This window comes from Trachypithecus francoisi, unplaced genomic scaffold, assembly GCF_009764315.1.
Source record: "Trachypithecus francoisi isolate TF-2019V2 unplaced genomic scaffold, Tfra_2.0 Lachesis_group13, whole genome shotgun sequence".
In the NCBI taxonomy this organism is placed as follows: Eukaryota; Metazoa; Chordata; class Mammalia; order Primates; family Cercopithecidae; genus Trachypithecus; species Trachypithecus francoisi.
In genome coordinates, this window is record NW_022681458.1 from 80,656,061 (window position 1) to 80,677,068 (window position 21,008).

Here is a 21,008-nt window from a genome sequence, read left to right on the forward strand (position 1 = left end):
CCTTCTCAGTTGTCACCACCACCCGGCACCATCAGGTAAGAAGTGCCGGAGCTTCTGCCATCTGTGGCACACTGCCAGCTCTGAGAGCTGGTGTGAGCGCGTGTCTATGGCGCCCGGGTTTGTGCCTGCCACACTTCTCAGCACATACTACTTACAGGTCAGAGCAAAGCAACTTTTCTCCCTTTTCTTTTCTCCTTCCATGAGAAAAGATGACAGTGTGCACATGATGTGTTGAGAGCCTTAACTCGTATTTTTAACTCCTCTATCTGTATGACTCACTTTCTTCTACTTTAAGTTCCTTTTATATGACAAGTGTCTGCTCTCCTGCTTTCCAAATTAACTTTTCCTTAAGCTCTACCTGCCTTCCAGTCTCTTCTGCCAAACAAAGTCAATGAAAAAGGGGAGCACTGGGCTGGGTGTTGGAAGATCTAGGTTCAGTTTTCAGAAGCTCAGAATGAGCTGCATGACCTTGGACTAGTTTTTTAATCTCTCTGAGACTTGGTTTCGTCATCTATAAAACTGGTTTTGGACTAGATGGCCTCTAGGTTCTCTTGTAGTGTGAATTCCAGAATTCCGAGGCTGGTATTCCCAATTCCAATGAACTCTTATTTTTTTGAAAGATAGAATAACAGATCCTATCTGTAGGAGATTATAGGGCAGAAACATACTGGTCTCTATACATGTGCAATTATTGTGTGCACAATACTTCGAAACGTAGGAGGTGTTCCATAACCTTTTGATAAATGAATGTGTTCCAAGTGGCACTATTAGTCACCAAGCCGTAAATAAAAAGATTCATAATATCAATTTGATCCACAGATGTGCTTCCTCCTGATTCCCTGCTTTGGTTGTTTGGTTACAAAACAATAACCTATTAAAAGACTGGGGGTTTTTTTCCCTCTTCATCATAACCATAGTTTTGGTATCAGATTAGATTTCACAAACTATGAAGCAGAAATTTTATAACCAGCTCAAGACCTCTAGGATCTATTGTTCTGAATTACTTGTTACGTTCACTTTTGTGGAGGTCAATCAATTTTAAGCTTTCATTGTAACAGGCATGTATTATGCATCTGTTATCTGTCATCGTAATAAACATACATATCTATTATATGCCAGGAACTCCACAATGACCTAGGAATACAAGATAGATAAGAGTGTCCCTGCCTTTGAGGAGTTAAAATTTAAAATATAAGGAAGTAATATTTTAAGAGAGGGCAAAAAGTGACCTGGTGCTAAGTAAACTGTGAAACTATTACTTTTTAACGTCGCTAAAACAGTGGTTTTTTGTTTGTTTTTGTTTTGTTTGTTTGTTTTTGAGACAGAGTTTTGCTCTGTTGCCCAGGTTGGAGTGCAGTGGCACAATCTTGGCTCACTGCAACCTCCGCCTCACAGATTCAAGTGATTCTCCTGCCTTCACCTCCTGAGTAGGTGGGATTACAGGTGTGCACCACCATACCCAACTAATTTTTGCATTTTTAGTAGAGATGGGGTTTCACCATGTTGGTCAGGCTGGTCTTCAACTCCTGAGCTCAAGTGATCCGCTCGCCTCGGCCTCCCAAAGTGCTGAGATTATAGGTGTGAGCCACCGCGCCCAGTCTAAAGTCGTTTTTATGAATAATATTTCCAAGAAGTCATGAGAGAGCCCAAGCCTAGGCAATCAGAGCAAAGAAAGAGAATCTGGGATAGAAAAAGGTGGTGGGGGAGTGCAGGGGTGGGTGTTGGGGGGTAGAGCGGATAGTCCCAGAGACTAGCCGCTGTCACCAAGGCAAAGCTAAGTGCTGCTTTTCCTCACATTGCCAAGGACCTTCTCCAGACACACTGATCTTGGGTATGGGTTTTATCAAATGGATCAGTTGTTAACCTGTTCTGATGCAATGTGGTCGTTAATGAGCCCTATTTTCACCAGCCCATTTAATACGCTGCAGAGCCTCTTGTCACACGTATGTATGACATCAGGATCAAAATTAGACATCCTTCAGATAAGACAGAATTTGCAGTTAGTTCTTAGATTCTACTGTCAGTTAAACTAGATAAAATATTTTTGACAACAAAAAGTGAATTATATAATTGAGAAAATATAACTTGGATTCAAAATTCCATGAAAACAGGTTTCTAGGCTTCTCTGACACATATTATAGCACAGGATGGAAAATAACTCAGAATGGGGGTGTCAAAGGTTGCATGGATGCCAGCTCAGGACTCAGGAGATACAGACCCTAGTAACCTGCTCTTTGGGCCTCTTTTTGCCAATGGATACTCTACCAGGTACTAAATTTTCACAGCTCCTGGTCATGATGTTTTAAAGCCTTTAACAGATACCATGAAAAGGAAGTGGCTTTGGGAGCCTTATTAGTATCAGTGGTTTTAGAATTCTGTAAGTCATATACTTTCTGCCAGAGTTTCTACTGTAATGAGGATAAAAGAGATTAACTACCTACCAAGGATGTTTCTCACATGGAAAACCACAAATGTGATCACATCAAAAGGTAAGGAAAGCTGGATAAACTTTCATTCTACAATAGTTTGAACCTCACATTAGTGAAAATACATTTAAATTATAAGAAACAAGTAGTTCCATCTAAAGATAAAGGATAGTCTATTGAAAATTGGACCTGCTTTAAAGCACATTATATTGTTCACTAGCGTGAACCCACTGTGGACTTTGAATCCATATAATACAGGAAGAAAAAATTTTACAGGTTTGATTGTTTCAAATTCTCCACATATCAAAGGCATTTTATTTTCAGCTCATAAGCCTGGATTTAACATTTTTTTAAAAAATCAGAGAAATGTCATATTTTTCACGTGACAAGTACACATTGCAATGGGCTTGAGAAACTGTCCTCATAATTCTGATTTTCTTCAAAAGTACTAGCAAAACAGAGAATTACTATGAGAAATATTTATCAGAACTGTAGCAAGGATCTTTGAGAAAGGAAGTTATAGTATGTTTTAGAATAAAATGTTACTTTGTCCTGAGCCAAGCAAAGAAATACATGAAAGTTTTAAAGTCCTATTAAGACAGAAAACACCAAGCAAAAGTCTTTGAGAGGGAGCCCATTGAGTTATTTATTAATATATTATCTTTATTTGTAGTAAATATTAAAGGTGGTTGAGAGAGAGACAGAGAGAGAGAGAGAGAGAGAGAGAGAACTAATTCCCAGCTTCTGGGATGAAGAGTCTATATATACCTGCTATTTGTCTTGTCTTGTTTATACTGTTTGGTATAGAGATGACACTGAAGCAGCATGCCATTTTGGGGTGACAAAAACCAGCAATAAGAGATATATTCTCCAAGTCTAATGTAGCCTCTTTCTCTTGCCCCTGTTTCCAGTGATGTCTCATGAAGTGAGATACAGCTTGCCAGTTTGGAGGCATGGTGGTACATAATGGAGGCTCTCAGCTTTGTAATTTCTCGCTCTCTCTTTTTTTTTTTTTTATAGTCTCTATTGCCCAGGCTGGAGTCAGTGGCACAATCTCAGCTCACTGAAACCTCTGCCTCCTGGGCTCAAGCGATCCTCCTGCCTCAGCCTCCCAAATAGCTGGGATTACAGGCATCCACCACCATGCCTGGCTTTTTTTTTTTTTTTTTTTTTTTTTGTATTTTTAGTACAGAGGAGATTTCACCATGTTGGCCAAGCTTGTCTTGAACTCCTAACCTCAAGTGATCCGCCCACCTTGACATCCCAAAATGCTGGGATTACAGGCATGAGCCACTGCACCCAGTGAGCTTTTCAATCTCTTAAAGGGACAAATTTAATTTTCCCTATCCATAAATTTGATGCCATTACTAACTATAGTTCTGTGAAACTTTTTGATTATACATGATGCATCTGTATAAATCAAGGAAGGAATAAAGTTTATTCAAGTTTCAGACTAACTTAAAGAGCTAAGTCGTTACAGAAATACCATCAAACTTAGTCTGCTACTGGATCTGAGCCCAACACTCTCCATGCCTTTTGCCTCCCCAAAACTCACACAGAGGACATAGACTGACCAGGTTTCTAGAAGACACCATTTAACATAAGGAAATGCAACCAAGGAATAGGTTTGAGGGAGAGGGTCTTACCTTTGGGGAATCAGCTTCTAGAGTGATTAGGAAGGGGAGCTTATGACAAAAATGTAATATAAAAATTAAGTAGAAAAAGTTAATTTAAGGTTATGAAAATAAAGGAACTTAATAATTACAGTAAACACTGTCCCAAATCCCTCAATCACTCTCTAACAAAAAGAGATATTAGCAAAACATACGAATTCCTTTTTCTTCAGATCAGCATCTAGACTGGGTGATTTGAACTCTTATTTATAAATCCTGGAAAATTCAGCTGGAAATCCTATGATGACTGTTGATATTTAGGGACACACTCTTCCCCCAGCATGCACTTAAAACTACCATCCACAACTGCAGGAGTTGTTTGTACGTTTACATACAGAGAAGTAAGAATGGATAGAACTTTCAGGAGTTGAAAGTTTTGGGATAAGAAGTTTAGGGAAGACTTTTCAGGGTGTTGGAATCAGGACTAGGGCTACACTAAATATAAACATGTATGCATATTTATAAAATATAAATATAAAAACACACACAATGCATATCAGTCTAAAAAAGGGAAAATAAGCGAGTGCAAAATGTGGCCAGACATCCAAAGGGGTCCTGGGGGAAGTGAGTGATGAGGGAATAAAATAAAATCATACTGAAAAATAGTAGGCTAAGATGAATGTCCAAAAATGTCATGCATTGTGACTCATTTCTAGCACAGTTACCGCACCACAGTAATAGCTTTGGAGTAAGTTATTAATTTGAAAGGGAGATGTTGAAAAACATACCAACATTTGAAATAATTACAATTTATACCCACTTTCAGAAAGAATTTTCTGGAATATTTTAGATCTAAATTTGATGGAAACCAATATTATTCTTTTGCTTATGGTTTATGTCAAAAAACAACTGGAATTAGTATAAATTCTTATTATTTTAAAATCCAAACCTTTTAGAAGGAAAGCTTGACTCCTTATCTTTTGAGTTATCGGCAGTAATCAGAAGGTTCCTCCACAAGGCAGTCTTTGACATTTCATCAGATATATTGATCACAGATGGATCATCTCTAGACAGGAGTTTCCCCAAATGAAATAATAAGCATTACATAGTAACTGCAGTTTTTCAATGACAGAAACTAAATATAAGAAAATCATATATCTACGGAGAGCATTTTTCCCAATTTTTAAATTGTGGTAAAATACACACAACATAAAATGTACTACCTTAACTATTTTTAAAAGTACATTTCAGGGTTATTAAATACATTCATAATGTTGTGCAACCATCACCACCGTCCATTTCCAGAATTCTTTTTATCCTATAAAACTGGAACTCCATACCTACTAAACCATAACTCTCCCTTTCCTCTTCCTTCCAGTCCCTGGCAACCACCATTCCACTTTCTGTCTCTAGGTTTCTGACTTCTCTAAGTGCCTCATATAAGCAGAATCATACAGTATGTGTCTTTTTGTGACTGGCTTATTTCATTTAGTATAATATCCTCAAGGTTCATCCATGTTGTAGCATATGTCAGAATTTCCTCCTTTTTAAACCTGGATAATGTTCCATTGTATGTATATGCCCCAATTTGTTTATTGTACAGTGTTTTTGATAATTAAAAATGGAGAAGTATTGAATATTTCTCTTAATTATTGAAAACAATCTGTGAAAAATAAAAAAATCTAAAGAAAATATGCTAGTTGTATGGATACCGATTTGGCCTGTGGTATTCTTAATTCATTTCAAATTACAGAGAATGGGTTCCACATGTCCATGGCTTAAACTCTTGCCCCTAACATCATAAAATCCAGATTACTTCCCTCCTTTGCTCAGACCTTGCAGTGGCTCCCAGTCACTCAGAGTCAATGCCAAGTCCTTATAATGGCCTAAAGGCTCTGTCCCCACCTCACTCTGATTTCACCTCCTGCTACTGCACCCCTGCTCATTCCTTTCCAGCACCAATGCAGTAGCCTTCTGACTGTTCAGGAACACAATGGGCATGGTGCTGCCTGGGGGCCTTGTCCTTGCTCTTCCCTCTGCTCATCATGTCCTTTCACATGGAGCAACCCTGCCCCTTCTTTGTTCAAATGCCACCTTTTCATATGACCCTGATTGGTGATAGGTCACAAGAGAGGAACAAATGCAACTTTTAAGAGGAGCAAAACCTTGGGTCTCCCTCTCTTGCCCAATCTGGAAATGTGTTCTTCAGTTCCTCTAAATCCTCCAACTGTTTTGGTCTTCATAGAAAGATAATTTCCTGGTAATTCAAAGCATCAGATTGACTACTTTCTTAAAAAAAGCATCAAGTGGAATAGACATTTTTCATGATATTACATGAGGAAGAGTCTTCTGAGCAAAAGATTTTAAAAAATACTTGATTGAAGGCAGCTATACAATTTTTTTTTAAAATGCAGCAGCACTACTTAGATTGTTTCATATGCTAATATGCATTGTGAATCTTCAAACTGGAGTGCAGTTGGGAACATTTTTTTCAAATTTATTTAACCACACAGCCCTTTTGAGAGTGGTACCACATGAGACTAGGTTTCTACTGAATACACTTGGAAATATGCTGGTTCAACTAAACAATCAACAGGATTTTAAAATTTAAATGTTGTAAAAAAGAAAAAAAAGGTAAAACATTTTATACTTGTGCTCCCTCTTAAGTGGGAGACGATTATATATTTTTTTAATTCTAGGGAATATGATTTTAGAGTCAAACCCTAAAGATCTAGAAAATTATCTCCTATTTTGGTTTTTAACACTATGACAAATTCCCTTCTCAGGAAAAGTCTCTGCATTTTTATTGGCATAACCTGAAATTATTCATAAAGACTTTGAGACTATAAAATTGGGCACTAATTGATACTTAGAATTGTACAAGAAAACTATTTAAACTAAACTATATTGAGAGGGAGACAGAGAAGAGAGAGAGAGGGGAGAATTTTGGGCCAAATGTTTGCAAATGTTTTCTTTATAACTTCAGTAGTTTGCTTTCTTCTGCGATGTCTTTGTACATAAAGATTAGCAAATTTTGGAGAATTGCATAAATATTTCCTAAAATGACTGATATGACTGAATCATTTAACTTAAGAAATAGATTATCTTTTTGGAAATTCCTTTTTTTAGGGGCAAATTCCCAGAGTTAAAACATTTAATTGTGATCAACTTAGTGAATACCTAGGTCATTTATACCAAAAATGACCCTTGATCTATCTTCTGGTACTACTTTCTGAGAATATGAAAGGGATCTTCCATACACATTATAAAACAGGAGAAGGAAAGACTTCAGACAACAGCTTCCTGCCTCACTTCATGTAATGCAATTTGATTATAGTCACACAGCTATTATTGGCAAAACTTAGTAGTAGGGCCCAGGTTATCTAACTCTTAGTTCTTTCTACTCTAATACAAATTCAAGAAACCTCTCTGAGGATCTACACAGTATGAAATTCTTAAATAAAGTATATAACAATGTATTACTTAAATTGATGTGTTTTTAAATTTATGTCTTACCTATAGTGTCCTTCCAATGGGAGTTGTACTGTGCCCTCATCTTCCATAGCTAGCATACTTTGTTCTTCCTGAAAAGACAAATGTAAAGTATATAAAGTGAACCTGATGAGTCTCCATTTTACATTAAAGAAGAAACACAAATTAATGTTTCATTATCTCATTAACCTCAAGACCTTCCACTCTGTTTGTATTTATTAATGTTAGCATAGGTCCTTTCAATAAAGTATCAGCTACCAAGAACAGAAGTAATTAATGAGAGTCTCATAACACAAAGTAATTTAAATGCTAACAACAATCTCCTTCATGTCACTCAATAAAAAACATGTTAATTTCTAAGCATATTTAAAAAAATTAATCTTCCTAAGAAAAATGTATGGGTGATATAATCAGTTTTATTGTTTTTTTTTTTTTTTTTTTTTTTTTTGAGACGGAGTCTTGCTCTGTAGCCCGGGCTGGAGTGCAGTGGCGCGATCTTGGCTCACTGCAAGCTCCGCCTCCCGGGTTCCCGCCATTCTCCTGCCTCAGCCTCCCAAGTAGCTGGGGCTACAGGCGCCCGCCATCTCGCCCGGCTAGTTTTTTGTATTTTTTAGTAGAGACGGGGTTTCACCGTGTAGACCAGGATGGTCTCGATCTCCTGACCTCGTGATCCACCCGTCTCGGCCTCCCAAAGTGCTGGGATTACAGGCTTGAGCCACCGCGCCCGGCCCAGTTTTATTGTTATAAAGGTGAAATTATATTCCTGGAATGTTCTATGAGGAGGAGATGAGAAATATACTCAGAACAGTGGTTCTCAAACTTCAGTTTACATCGGAATTCCCTGGTGGGCTTGTTAGCAATATTCCCCAGAAGATCTGACTCCGTAAGTCTGGAGTATAGAGGGCATAAGAAGTTCTAGTTCTAACAAGTTTCCAGGTGATGTTGATTATGCTGGTCTGGTGACCATATTTAAAGAACCACTACTCTCGAGAGTTGGAAAGAGACAGTAAAAGATGCTAATATCTTCCTGTATGGATCAAAACAGAGATGTGTCCTGAGAGAGGAGGAAATGGAAGGTTTGACTCCATTTGGATGTGTTTTGGGCTTTTGTTTTACACTTCAACTTTATTCTTATAATGACAATATTCCATCTTTCCTCAAAGGGTGGAAATGATTTTTATGTTCATACATGCATTTCTTCATACATAGCATTTTAAAACTAAATCTTTGGGATGAAGATAATCTTACAGCTACCATACCGAAAAATTCTGGTTTCGTTTTCAAATAATGTTATCATCAAAATTTTTCCATGAACCAAAAAAAGACAGTTATTTATAGATTGTAGCTTTTATTTAATACATTTATTTTAAAATGGGTCAGTTCAAATAATTACTTCAGGCCATTTAAAAAGTTAGAACTACTGGTTCTAACTCCAGAAATGGAATTTTAAGATCTATAAACATAAAAAACGAGTTGACCCACTGCCCAAATGGAAACTGATGAAAGAAAATGGGGATGACTCCAAAGGCTCATTTCCTCTTTCAGTAGCTTAGCAGAGCTAAGCCGGCCTGAACCAGCTTCCGGAGACACCTTGATCTTTGGCTGATTTTATTATTCCCGGCATGCAAGACTTTTCCTAGTGTCCTTAGTAACCAGACCTTGACCCCCTCTCGGATATCCCATAGTCTGAATATTCCATGCCATATTTCTTGTTATCTAAAGAAACAAGTGTTTTCTAGTGCCTCTTCAGCTAACCTATGAACATACAATGCAATGTGGGAGCAGATCTCATTTCTCTCTTGGAGTACTCTCCCATGCTGGTCAAGGAAAGCCCCTCTCTCCTGGGACTTCGGCTGCGGTGCATACAGAATCTCTATGCCTGCTCTATGCTTCGGGATAATGGAGATGCCAGAGACTGCATGAGCTCTGCTACTTCCATGCTTAGAAGCTTTCCCCAGAAACCCTATGTTGTATTTGTTCTCTGTGAAGCTAATGGCATGTGCATTACCCTTTTGCATTCTGGTAACTAATTTTATTTTCTCTCTTTGCTGTTCTTAAAGGAGAAAGTTTTCTTTTAGGGCCTATCAAATGTATTCTACTTGTATATTGTGCCTATTCTCCTTGTCATTTGGCCACACTATCAGAACTAAGTCAAGGTGAATGGAGATTACCATTGGTTTGAAATCATCCATTCAGGCATTTTAGCAGAGCTGATCTGCAGCCTAGATTGAGGCTTGCCTTACAACTGAGTTAGTCATAATATATGAAATATATTACATACATAATATATCTTGTAGGCACATCCTGGCAGTCATGGGCAGAGCATATGCATCATTTCAGGTAGAAAAGGTTCCTTTTTCTATAGCAAAGGTTATCTTAAGGTACATGGAGGGACATAAAAAGTAGACACTCAGTGATACCAAAGGCTACATAAGCAAAGACAAGATGCAATTCTTTCCTTGGTTGCCCACTGAAAGGTGAAGCCTGGTATATGGTATCACTTCTGGCTAATCAAGAGTAAAATGTCAAGAAGCAAGGTAGAATGGTTTAAGAAAGAGTAAAATGCAAAAAAAAGCTGAAGAGAAGAACAGTGCCATTGGTGCTTAGGTTACCTGGCAGCAGAAAACAAATGTTCAAGATTCAATCTAACAGCAAAAAATTGGACCAAAGCTTTGGGAACAATTTTGGTTTTTCTTCAGATGATTTTCCACTTTTCTCTCAAATTGCTTTCAATAATTATTTTGCACTCTGTGGCTTGTTAGCATGTGTGGGCTTTATACTAGTCATAATTCTATCCAAACAAAAACTCATCACCTCTAAAGATAGCTTTTCCAAGCCATGCTTATCTGAAGAGAAGGGTGGCAGAGCAGCCGCTGCCTTCAGTGCCAGAAGGAAGCTGGGTGGGCCCCGGAGCGCGGGGATGGAGGGCCGGCTGCATCCCGGCAGCACTGTGAGAAAGCCAAAAATTGAGGCTTTCTGAGGAGGAGCAGTCAAATCAGGCAGTAGCCGTCACGACAGCCACAACCTAGGTTATCTCAATCAGATCAGAAAAGAAAGAGACAGTGAGAGCACAAAGCTAACTGAGTAGCTGCCAGCTTAGAAGTCAGAAAAGTACCTTAAAACAAGTTCCATTCAGCTCTTAATTGTTCTCTGTGAAGCTACAACATGGGGAAGATGTTAAGGGGATGATGATGAAAGTTTACCCAAGAACCTTTGAGAGAGTTCACCAGTTTAACTAGCGGGGTGTTTATGCTATGATTTAAATGTCACCTTTTAATTAAGATAGCCAAAGCAGTTTTCAGATATAAAATAAGTGAAGGACAATTAATGCTACGTCCAGTACAAGGCAAGAAAACTGAGGCTTAGAAAAACAAGTCTACTCCAGAACGCTCAAATATTTATTGAGCATGTATTATGTGCTATGCACATAGTCAGCAAGAAGAATAATCCGGGGGCTATTAATTGATCCATTCAAGGGCAGGTAGTCTGTTACGTACTGGGTGTATAACAATGAAAAGAAAGCTATAAACTCGACTCTCAGAAAATTAAAGGGATCATTATGAAAAGTACCAAAGTCAAGGTTGTAGCAAGGAAGAAACCCTAGGTGGGAGGAAACAATGTAGGCCAACCCTAAAAGTGAGGAATAAATAAGATGTGTTTGCATGACAGTGAACAACGAGCCTGGTTGGAGCCAAAAGTCTGTGCTGAGTAGAGGCGGAAGAGATAAACTGAAGTCAAATCCTGGTGTGGTTTGATAATAGGGTGTTACATATCGAATTACATCGTGAATTTGAATTGTATTTAGTGATAACATTAAAATTATGATTCATATATCATGATACTTAACAAATAACAAAGATAGTTACCCTTTAATTACCTTTAGTGAAATAGGTTACATTTACAGCTACATCCATTTTCAGACACAGTGTATATCTATGTAGGAGCCCTCAAATATCTTAAAGTACAAACAACGGCAGCAGAGACCAATATTCACAAGTATGCTTAGAGTGTTAGAGAGGGAAAATATTCAGCAATTTTAGAATTCACATCATAAGAAATGGAAGATTCTTCAGAAGTTAAGCTCAACCCTTTTATTTTGCCCAAGAGTAAAACAAAGTCTACAGAACATAGAAGTGTCAAACCATTTTCTTCCTCAACTACTAATAGAATAGACAATGCTGCAAACATTACATAAACATATAATCTTTGAAAACCTCAATTATTATTTCTATAATAGGTATTACTTATGATTTCCAACGGATAGAAGAGCCAATACATAAGACTAACAATGAAAGTGGAAAAGGAAAAATGGAGGGTCCATATAGAGTTCATATCAATACATAAATGTGACATATATTTTTCATCAGAATATTTGATTCTGTGTCTCTAAGCAATTGTGTAAATTACTGTTAAGTAAAAAATTCTGATAGAGTATTCTTGTATTTAGAAGATTATATTTGATTCTGTGGTTTTAGGAAAGGACTTATCTCAAACTTTAGCACCAGAATCACCTGGAGGTCTTATTAACAGAGATGGCTGGCCCCATCCCCAGAGTTTTGATTCAATAGATCTGAAGTAACACCCAAGAATTTGCATTCTAGGTTGCCAGGTGTTGGCTGATGTGGCAGTGGTTCTGGAACCATACTTTGGGCAACCACTGCTTATGGAAGAAGAATATGCTTGCCCCACCCTAAGATTCAATTAGAAATGGTATTTCTCTGTGTAATAATTTGGCCATGCTTTCCAAATCCATAACCAATTCTGATCTATCTTACCAGTAAGACATCCTCTGTAATTTGTTTGGCTGCACTTGTTTTTGATTGCTTTTATGTTTTCTTGGCCTTTTTCATGATCCTGCATTGGGATCACAGGTTCCCATTTGCCCTCTTCTTGTTTTCCCCTATAGTTTATGTTAGAGTGAAGCCCCGGTAAATCAAGAAGTATCACTATCATGATCACTTCCACAGAGTAGAATTTCTAGGATTTATCCAACACTAACTCCCTTTCCTCCTACCCAGGAGCAAACATTCTGCTGGGATTTTCTGCCTTTAACAGTAAGTAGCCTTTTGTCAAATGTGTACAATGGCCTAGAGAATATTTAAGTAGGAAGGAAGGCATGTTGGTACTCTGAGCACATTTGGACATCCAGAATTTGATTCTGCAGTCTTCCCTTTACACAGAGCAATGTGCAAAATGTCAGGGTTCCAATATTCATTTCTACCCTGATTATAATCCTTTCTTTCTAAAAACTGAAGCATATGCATATGCATATGCATGAAGTACATGAAAATTTGGAACAGAAGCTCTGCGACCTTGGACTGGCCTGTGTAGCTATTTATTCTGCTTAACTCATTATTGAATTTTAAGGTCAAATGAATGTTTTCTCAGTGCCATAAGACCAGAAATGGGCTACTGATAGGAAAACCCTGGAGGCTAAAGGTACAAGCTTGTATCTATCATCAAAAGGACAAGAGGTGAGCCTACTTTAAATTCAAGTCTCAGGGAGCTGAGACATTTCTGCTATTTACCATCTTGCCAGTTCATGATCAAAGTTACTCAATTAATTTGAGCAATTGCAGAAATGCAACATTTCTGGAGAACTTGTCCATTTACCACCTTAACACACAATCTCCTAGAAGACTGGGCCTTAGTATAAGATGCCACGGTAAGATCACATCCTTCCACCGAGTCTGTAAGCCTCAAGAAAATAGAATACCAAGATCTGGGCAAACAAGTAGAAAATCAACCAGGAACTGAACTTTTAGTATAGTTCTTCCTAAATCTTCCTACTGTCTTTACTGACCATACTCTTTGAATACTAATTCTAAGCTAGAAAGTGAAACTCTTTAAACTTCCTTTTTTCTCTCCTGTTTGATGAAGAATTAGCTGTCTTTGCACTGTCAGAGCTGTATTTTATTGTTCAATTATAGATTATTTCTTGACTGTATTATTGGTTTTCTTGTTTCTTTCCATGCACTGAGGATCACATGAAAGTATCATCATATTAATCCATTTGAGATTTTAAAGATCTATAAACCTGCCTAGTTAATGTACTACGAGGCTTTTCCCTCTAACTTGGATATGAAGGATTTAGCAGTAAAATTGCCCAGTAAATCTTTAATCTATTTTTGTGTCTTTTCAGAAAGCATGAGTTCTAGGAAATTTAGTAATATTTAGTTACTTCCAAAATCTTTATCTTCATAATCAGAGAACAGTAAATGCCCATTAAAGTGCAGTGGATATATAATATAAAAACATTAGACACTGATTACATATGTTCTCTGCCCTATGAGATTCATAAATTCCAAAATGGGCATATGGCACACACACATATAAGTACCATATATGCATAGCTATGTGAGTGGTTCTGGGAAGTGGGAATGGCAAATTCTAATAAATTCACAATTATTATTAAGCTTGTTCTCTCCTATTTCACAGAAGAATAAAAGGAGAATCTGAAATTTTCTTTGAATTACAATCAGAAAAATATTAAACATTACATAATAGATTACATATCATTTTTCATTTTGTGAACTTCTAAAAGGCAAGAATGTTTTACGGTATGAGTATGATCTAAGGAGAATACTGTGAAAGAGGTGATTATATGTCTGGGCTGTGTTCTTTTCTTTTCCAGAAGCAATAAAAACAGTTAACAAAAAAAGGCAGAAAAATGAAGCAAAATTACATATGTAAGTTACTGCTTGAGTATAATTAATAGTATAGTAAGTGCTCACATAAAGTTGTTGATAGCTTCTTGGAGACTGTGACATTAAGTAAAGTAAAGAACAAATAAAATCAATTTTACCACAGGCTAATTGATATAAACAAGAGTTAAATTCCTATGGCAATTTCTGGTGACAAAAACATCACCAAACTTCTAACTAAAGACCCAAATGTTTTTAATATTAAACATTGAAATAAATGTGAGCTATACAAACATGTAAGAAAAATTAATAAAGCACGTAAGATATTGAATTAACAAATTTCTGGTGAGTCAGTGAATGACTGAGGTCATAGTGGGGATGGATCAAATCAAGGAATAAATGTTTGCAAAGTGAAAATTGTAAGGAGCACAACCTACCGCCAAGCACTTCAAAAACAATAGCAAATATGGCTGTGTTCACTGAGCATTTTCATACCAAATTGTTTTTGTACATTTGTGTGATTATCGTATACTTGATGAATTTTTATTTTACAGTCATTTATATTCATTTATTCATTCCTTTTCCAACTCACTTATTCCAGTTCAAGGTCGAGGGTGGCTGGAGCCTATCTTGGCAGCTCAGGGTACAAGATGAGAACGAAGACTGGCCAAGACGTTATTCCCTTGCAGCACACACTCACACACACACCCACATTCACTCACACTGAGCCAATGTAGGAACGCCAATGAACCTAATGGGCACATTTTGGGGATGTGGGAGGAAACTGAAGTGTCCAGAGAAAACCCACACAGATATGAGGAGAATGTGCAAACTCCATACAGACAGTGGCCCTGGCCAGGGATTTTTTTTTTTTTTTTCATCAACATTATTAACAATGCTGTATTATTCAAGGGTCTGCTGTTCTGACATTATCAAAAAGACAGGAAGGGAAGCTCATAGCCAAGAGCTTTTTCATCAAAATTAAATTAATTTAAACCTTGTTGGGTGTTGTGTTTGATGTCAATAATTTTATTTACATCAAATACGGATAATTTAAGGTTTTAGTATTTCTGTGTTCTAGTGTCCATTTTATTTAAATTTAACTTGTGCCCAATTATACTATATTTTTCTTGAAAAGTATCTGAGGATGAAAGCAAACATTTACTAAAGCCCTAAAAAGAAATAGAGACTATCAAAATATCCTAGTCAAAGTTGTTTTTTGTTGAGACGGAGTCTCGCTCTGTCACCAGGCTTACTTCTGCCTCCAGTTCAAGTGACTCTCCTGCCTCAGCCTCCTGAGTAGCTAAGACTACAGGTGTGCGCCACCATGCCCAGCTAATTTTCGTATTTTTAGTGGACATGGGGTTTCACCATGTTGGGTCTTATCTCCTGAGCTCGTGATCTGCCTGCCTCAGCCTCCCAAACTGCTGGCATTACAGGCATGAGCCACCGTGCCTGACTCAAAGTATTATTTTCTTAAAAAGCACTAATATTTAAATAAGAATATATCAAATAGAACAAAAGTAATAACAATTGTATAATATGATCCTTAGTGTTAACATTAATATTACTAGAAGTATGATTCTAAGTATTGCCATCTACAATATTTGGAAAAATTGAAATATTCTTACAGAATTAAGACACATCATGATGATGATGAATCTCTATCTGTGGGAATCCATTGTCAGTGATAGAACACCATGTAGAGTAAGGGAATTACCAATCACACATTATGTAGCCATATTGGTAGAAATTTCTGAGAAAAAAACCTCATTTGATTTATAGCCTGATCTGACCTTACTAAATGACTAAGACCTCCAAAACATCTGCAAATGAATTCCCCAAAGGAAATAGGAGATATATCTATGGTTTGAGAAAATAGAAAGTTGATACATTTACTGACTACTTATAGAGAAAGATAGCTTAATTCTCATCGAATATTTTATTTCAATTTCATTTCTATTTATGTGAAAATTTTGTTGTTTTACATTGTATGGGCTCTTATTTTCCCCTCATTTACACTCTTTGTAATTTTTATATACTTAAAAAAATGTTGATTAAGTAGCTTTCAAAATAGACTTAGGCTTAGATATAAACTTTAAATATGCCATGAAACTTAAAATACATTGTTATACTATATAAAATAGAATAAAATAAATAAGTAGCCTGTAAAAATAAATTCCAGAAGTTTCTCCAACATCTACTCAATCTTAAATCATTTCGAAAGCAAATCAGATCAACATTTTTCCTAGTAAACATTTCACCTATTTCAAGAATAAATAATTCTTCATTAGAATATTTTGATTAAAACTCTGTTCCCTAGGAAAATGCCAACAGTAATAATGTCTCTTCTTTTTATTCTCACATATGTAACAACAAAACAATGATTGCATGATCATAATTTGGAAATAGTTAAGTATCAGCAAGTTTCCGCCATCCATGGGGAAGGAATCAGAAAAATGAGCCTTACAATTTGGAGGGTTAGTACAAGGTATTTCTGTATTTCATTAGGATTTGGTTTCCTCCTGTAAGATCTTCGTTCTCTCTCTGTTCACATCTTTATCATTTTAAACATTAAACTTCCAAACTAGTCTACTTGTGGTTATTAGTGATCACTGTCTAAAGACACAACTGTATAAAGATAAAAACAATAATTTAGTTTTGCAAAGAAATATTACTATGTTTCTTTTTTCTTTCTTTACAAAACATTGATTTTGCTCTTACTTCTTTTTCAGCATCTTCCAGTTTCTTTTTCTTACTCTCGGGCATTAAATCATCCAACCAGCTGAGTTCCCGCTTCGTGAATAACAAGTCCATCAACTTTCTTACAAATACCAGGGCTAACACCTGAAGTAAATAATAAACTAGTTTAAAGTGGAAAAAAAATTAAAGCGAGAGGTGTAGATTTGCCTGTATGGTTTCTGGTAGAAACAATTTCTATTAGGCCTGAGATTAAAGTAAAAATTAAAGATATATATGTATAAAACATCTAGTCTTCTGCTTCCTTCATTTTCTTTTCTTACTACATCCCCAAAATAATGACTATGATTTTACCCAATATGAGAGTCAATTAAATAAGCTATTTAAAAAATATATATAAAATGAATTTGACTGTTTCCTTAAATACATGTAGTTAATAGTTTATACTATATTAAATTAACACTAGAACATTCTTATCTATATTAATAATTACAAAACTATTTAGTCATTCAAATTCACTATAGTTTTTGAAGTATTTGAAACTTGCCTGAAACATTTAATACAATGCTGTTTTTAAAATCCTCCTAATTTTTCACATTTGCTAGTATCTTTAATGTTAAATTTTGGAATGATGCATTTTTCCATCCAGCTTCAATTAATTCAGACAACCACAAACATTCAGAGTGATAGAGACAAAAATATGAATCACTGAAATTCATAGGCATTCTCAAACCCTATCTTAGTCAATACTTTTAGTACCAAAAGTTATATTTTCCAATAATTGTTCAAAATGACTCTGTTGTTCCAATTTCAGTTCATGTGTTTGTTTCCAAAGAGACCAGCAAATCAGAGAAAGAGAAAAAGAGTTGACAGAAGTTTCATACCATCATGGGAAAGACAATAGCAGCTCTTGAAACTTTTATTATCCACAAAAGGCCAAGGCAACTCATCTGAATAATCGTGAAGAGATGCACTTTTCGAAGTGGTACATGCCTTAGGTATATAAAATCTGGTTGATGTTTTGCAGGCATCCAGAAGAGCTTTATCCTATCAAAGAACTAAAAGATTAAACAGATTAAATTGTTTTTAGGTGTAAGACAACAATAAAAGTAGGACAAGTTGATGTTTAATATGGTCCAAAATTTTAGGTTAAATGACATACCTGGATAACACTAAGTTGATACCTGGGCATCAGGACAATGGGATTGTTATGCTTACCCTCTGAAACACTACAATTTCAGCTTAATAATAGCCCACATTTTCTTGAATATGGAGATGGGTTACAATTAGAAGAGTTTAAAAATAGAAAGCCAATGTTAAATATTGCTACCTTGAAGAGTGGAGCCCTGTGAAGCAAAACATAACTACCATCTTCTTTTTCCTTGTCACATCACAAACTCTTCCTTTATTTGCCCCTCAATATTGGGATTCCTGGACTTGCATTCTCTGTCTTCTTTTCTCCTGGAATAGTTCATCCATAACCATGGCTTTGACCTTCACATACTTGCTAATGATTCACAGACCTACATCTCTGCCTTAGCTCTCTCTTGGGTTCTAAACCCTTATCCAGCTGCTAAGTACGGTATTTTAACCTCCTTATTTTGACTCTGCTGTTTTGACTTTGCCTGTTTAATCCCCAACAAAAGTTTAGATGCTGTCCTTATGAACACAAACATCTTAACCATAAAAATTTAACCTAAATAAATTTTTGTTAATAAAGTATGTTCCAGAGCAAATTTTGTTAACTCTATTTAATTTCTTGATTAACTTTATATGCAGCACTGTCGTTTGCATATTTTCAGTTGTATTTTATTAAAATAACTTTCATCTCAATGTTATTTCTGTTTCAATCTTGCCATAAAGATAGTACATAGTATCACATAAAACTATTGTTATTATGTTACAGCTTTGACTTTGAGGGCTTTTTTTTAATCAAGCAAACCAATTTTTCTCAATTTGAATTTTATAAATTAAATGCACACAGGAAGCTTAAATCTTTAATCACATTTTATTTACTAACAAATCATACTACATGATAGTTTTATTTTATGTAGATTGTTTGGTTTATTGTTCTTCGGCCAAGTTTTGCAGTTTTCAGTGTTTCCAATTAGAGGCGATTATTTAGAAAATAATGGTTTCAATCACTGTCAGTCACTGTTTTATTTCATGCCATCTCTACACTAACATCCATTACGTATTTTCAAAAAGTAATATTAGATTTTATTTTTTAACTAATTTATTTAAAAAACTATAGGCAATTCTCATCAAATATGTCAAATTAATATGCAAAGGAACAGTTGTCCATTGAGTCAAAATGTTAGAGTCAAAACACCCTGTTTCACCAGGACCTGCTTGTATATATATAGTAAGAATCTCAAACTCAACATAAACCTATCTTCCCTTCTGTGTTCTGTGTCTTATGGCATGACATGGCCTTCCTTCCCTCAGTTATCTAAATAAGAATCGTACATACATTAGTTCATTCCCCGACCATTCATTTATTCATATTCATTTATATATTCCAAAAACATTACTGAAACATTATATGCAGACTACTAAGTGCTGAACTCATTCCTGACTACTCTCTCTCCATTCTGTCCATGTATGTGTCATTAGGTTTTAAAACTTCTATTTCCTAAATATTATTTAAACTTAAAAGTCATTAAATAAACAAAAACTTGGTGCACGGTAGAGGTAGGAATAGGAAAGAAAGAAAATAAAATCTTCTGGCTTACAATGGAATATTTCCTTTTCTATAGAACTAGTTTTTCCCAGCTACCATTTCTCCATTTGTGAAGCTATGTTATTGCATAAGTGTACTTCAGTGTGTGGGTGCTTCAATTGTTATTGTTTAAATGGCACATTTGCTTTACTTTGGATTCCTGAAGTGTTGGAATGAATATAGATGTGGGTATATAGCTGAATACAGAAACAGCATTCCTGAGAACACTGTGATCTGTTTTTTCTGCCATGTTTCACAGTGAGAAGCTCAGATAATAAGTTTCTTAATATTGCCAAACAAGCAGGTAACATAGATTCCTTCAACAGGGTAAGAGAGTAACATGCTCCTGGAACTGTTGATATTCAGCATATATTTAAATAATAATCATCATCATGACAAATGTATTCTGAGTTTTACATTTGGTTTTTATTATATCCTAGTATCAATATCACATTTCCCCACCCAGTTAGTTACAATTCCAATAGGAATTTCAACTTCCTGGGCTTGGGGTCACTTACATTTTCACAAACCCTGTTTCTCAGTGTGAGACCCTGTTCGTCAACGTGTGCCCCAGCTTGCTGTTTCATTTGTGTTCTTTAAAACTCATTATATTTAACTCATGGGCCTTTGATAATGTTTTCTTCAATTTTCATTTAAAAGATTCACATCCCAAATAACTCCAAAACTTGACATTCTTGTTTAATTCTAAACCTCATGGGTATAAAATCATGTGGAATTAGAGGGAAAAATCTGTTGAAACCTATCATCAAAATGATTTTACTTTGTTTCTTAAACTTCTGCTGCTGTATTTATGTGAGCCTGGGGCCTAATAATAAATACTTTTCACTTACAGATGAGATTAGTACTCATGAAACTTTTGCCAAAGGCAAAAAAAAAAAAAAAAAAAAAGGAAAAAAGAAAAACAAATATAACAAAACCTCTTTAGTATTCTTCCCTAATGCCTTACAAAACCAATTCTATCAAACTATACTTTTCATACATGAAATTTTAAATGAGCAAATTATATCTAATTTGAGTAAAAATAAAATACATCACATGGCTCATTCATCTCCCTCTCCCAGTTAATTGTTTCCCAGTGTCAGGATGAAGAGTCAGTCATACTATCAATTTTGGGTGTTCCATGACCTGCAATGACTTCATACTTAAGTTTGCCTCAGACTGGCACCCAGTACCGTCTTAAGGCCTAAGTGCTGCTGCTTCTTCCAAACTCAGAAGCTGGTTAGTCATTTGCTCAGGAACAGAGATCCTGCGCTTCCTGTCCTGCAGGTTAACTATCCTCTTACATGCTATGAACAGCAGTGAGTCTAACTGTGTCACAGAAAAAGTCGCAATTTATTTTTGCTTTTCAGTTGACAAAATACTATATGATAAATAAGCCTCTAGTCTCTTT

At 35.9% G+C, this 21,008-nt stretch overlaps 1 protein-coding gene and 1 long non-coding RNA gene across 5 annotated transcripts in view; one reads left to right on the forward strand and one right to left on the reverse strand.

Moving 5' to 3' along the window:
• SLC4A10 (solute carrier family 4 member 10) overlaps positions 1–21,008 on the reverse strand; it is a 395,086-nt gene that overhangs the window by 3,286 nt on the left and 370,792 nt on the right. For 2 of the 3 annotated variants that reach the window (XM_033231305.1, XM_033231303.1), the window contains exons 21-24: positions 17,760–17,933; positions 16,900–17,022; positions 7,556–7,623; positions 4,989–5,105 (exon numbers count right to left, since the gene is read on the reverse strand). In XM_033231305.1, coding sequence (XP_033087196.1) covers positions 4,989–5,105; positions 7,556–7,623; positions 16,900–17,022; positions 17,760–17,933 — 482 coding nt within the window. Of the gene's footprint in view, positions 1–4,072; positions 4,112–4,988; positions 5,106–7,555; positions 7,624–16,899; positions 17,023–17,759; positions 17,934–21,008 lie in introns of all 3 variants that reach the window. The other variant, XM_033231304.1, reaches the window with a different exon arrangement.
• On the forward strand, positions 2,376–17,067 carry LOC117094949. Of its 2 annotated transcripts, none has more exons than XR_004441742.1 (3): positions 2,376–2,489; positions 16,588–16,666; positions 16,911–17,067. It is a non-coding gene; the product is annotated as an uncharacterized LOC117094949 (long non-coding RNA). The 2 variants fall into 2 exon arrangements; XR_004441743.1 differs by having other exon boundaries at positions 16,588–16,655.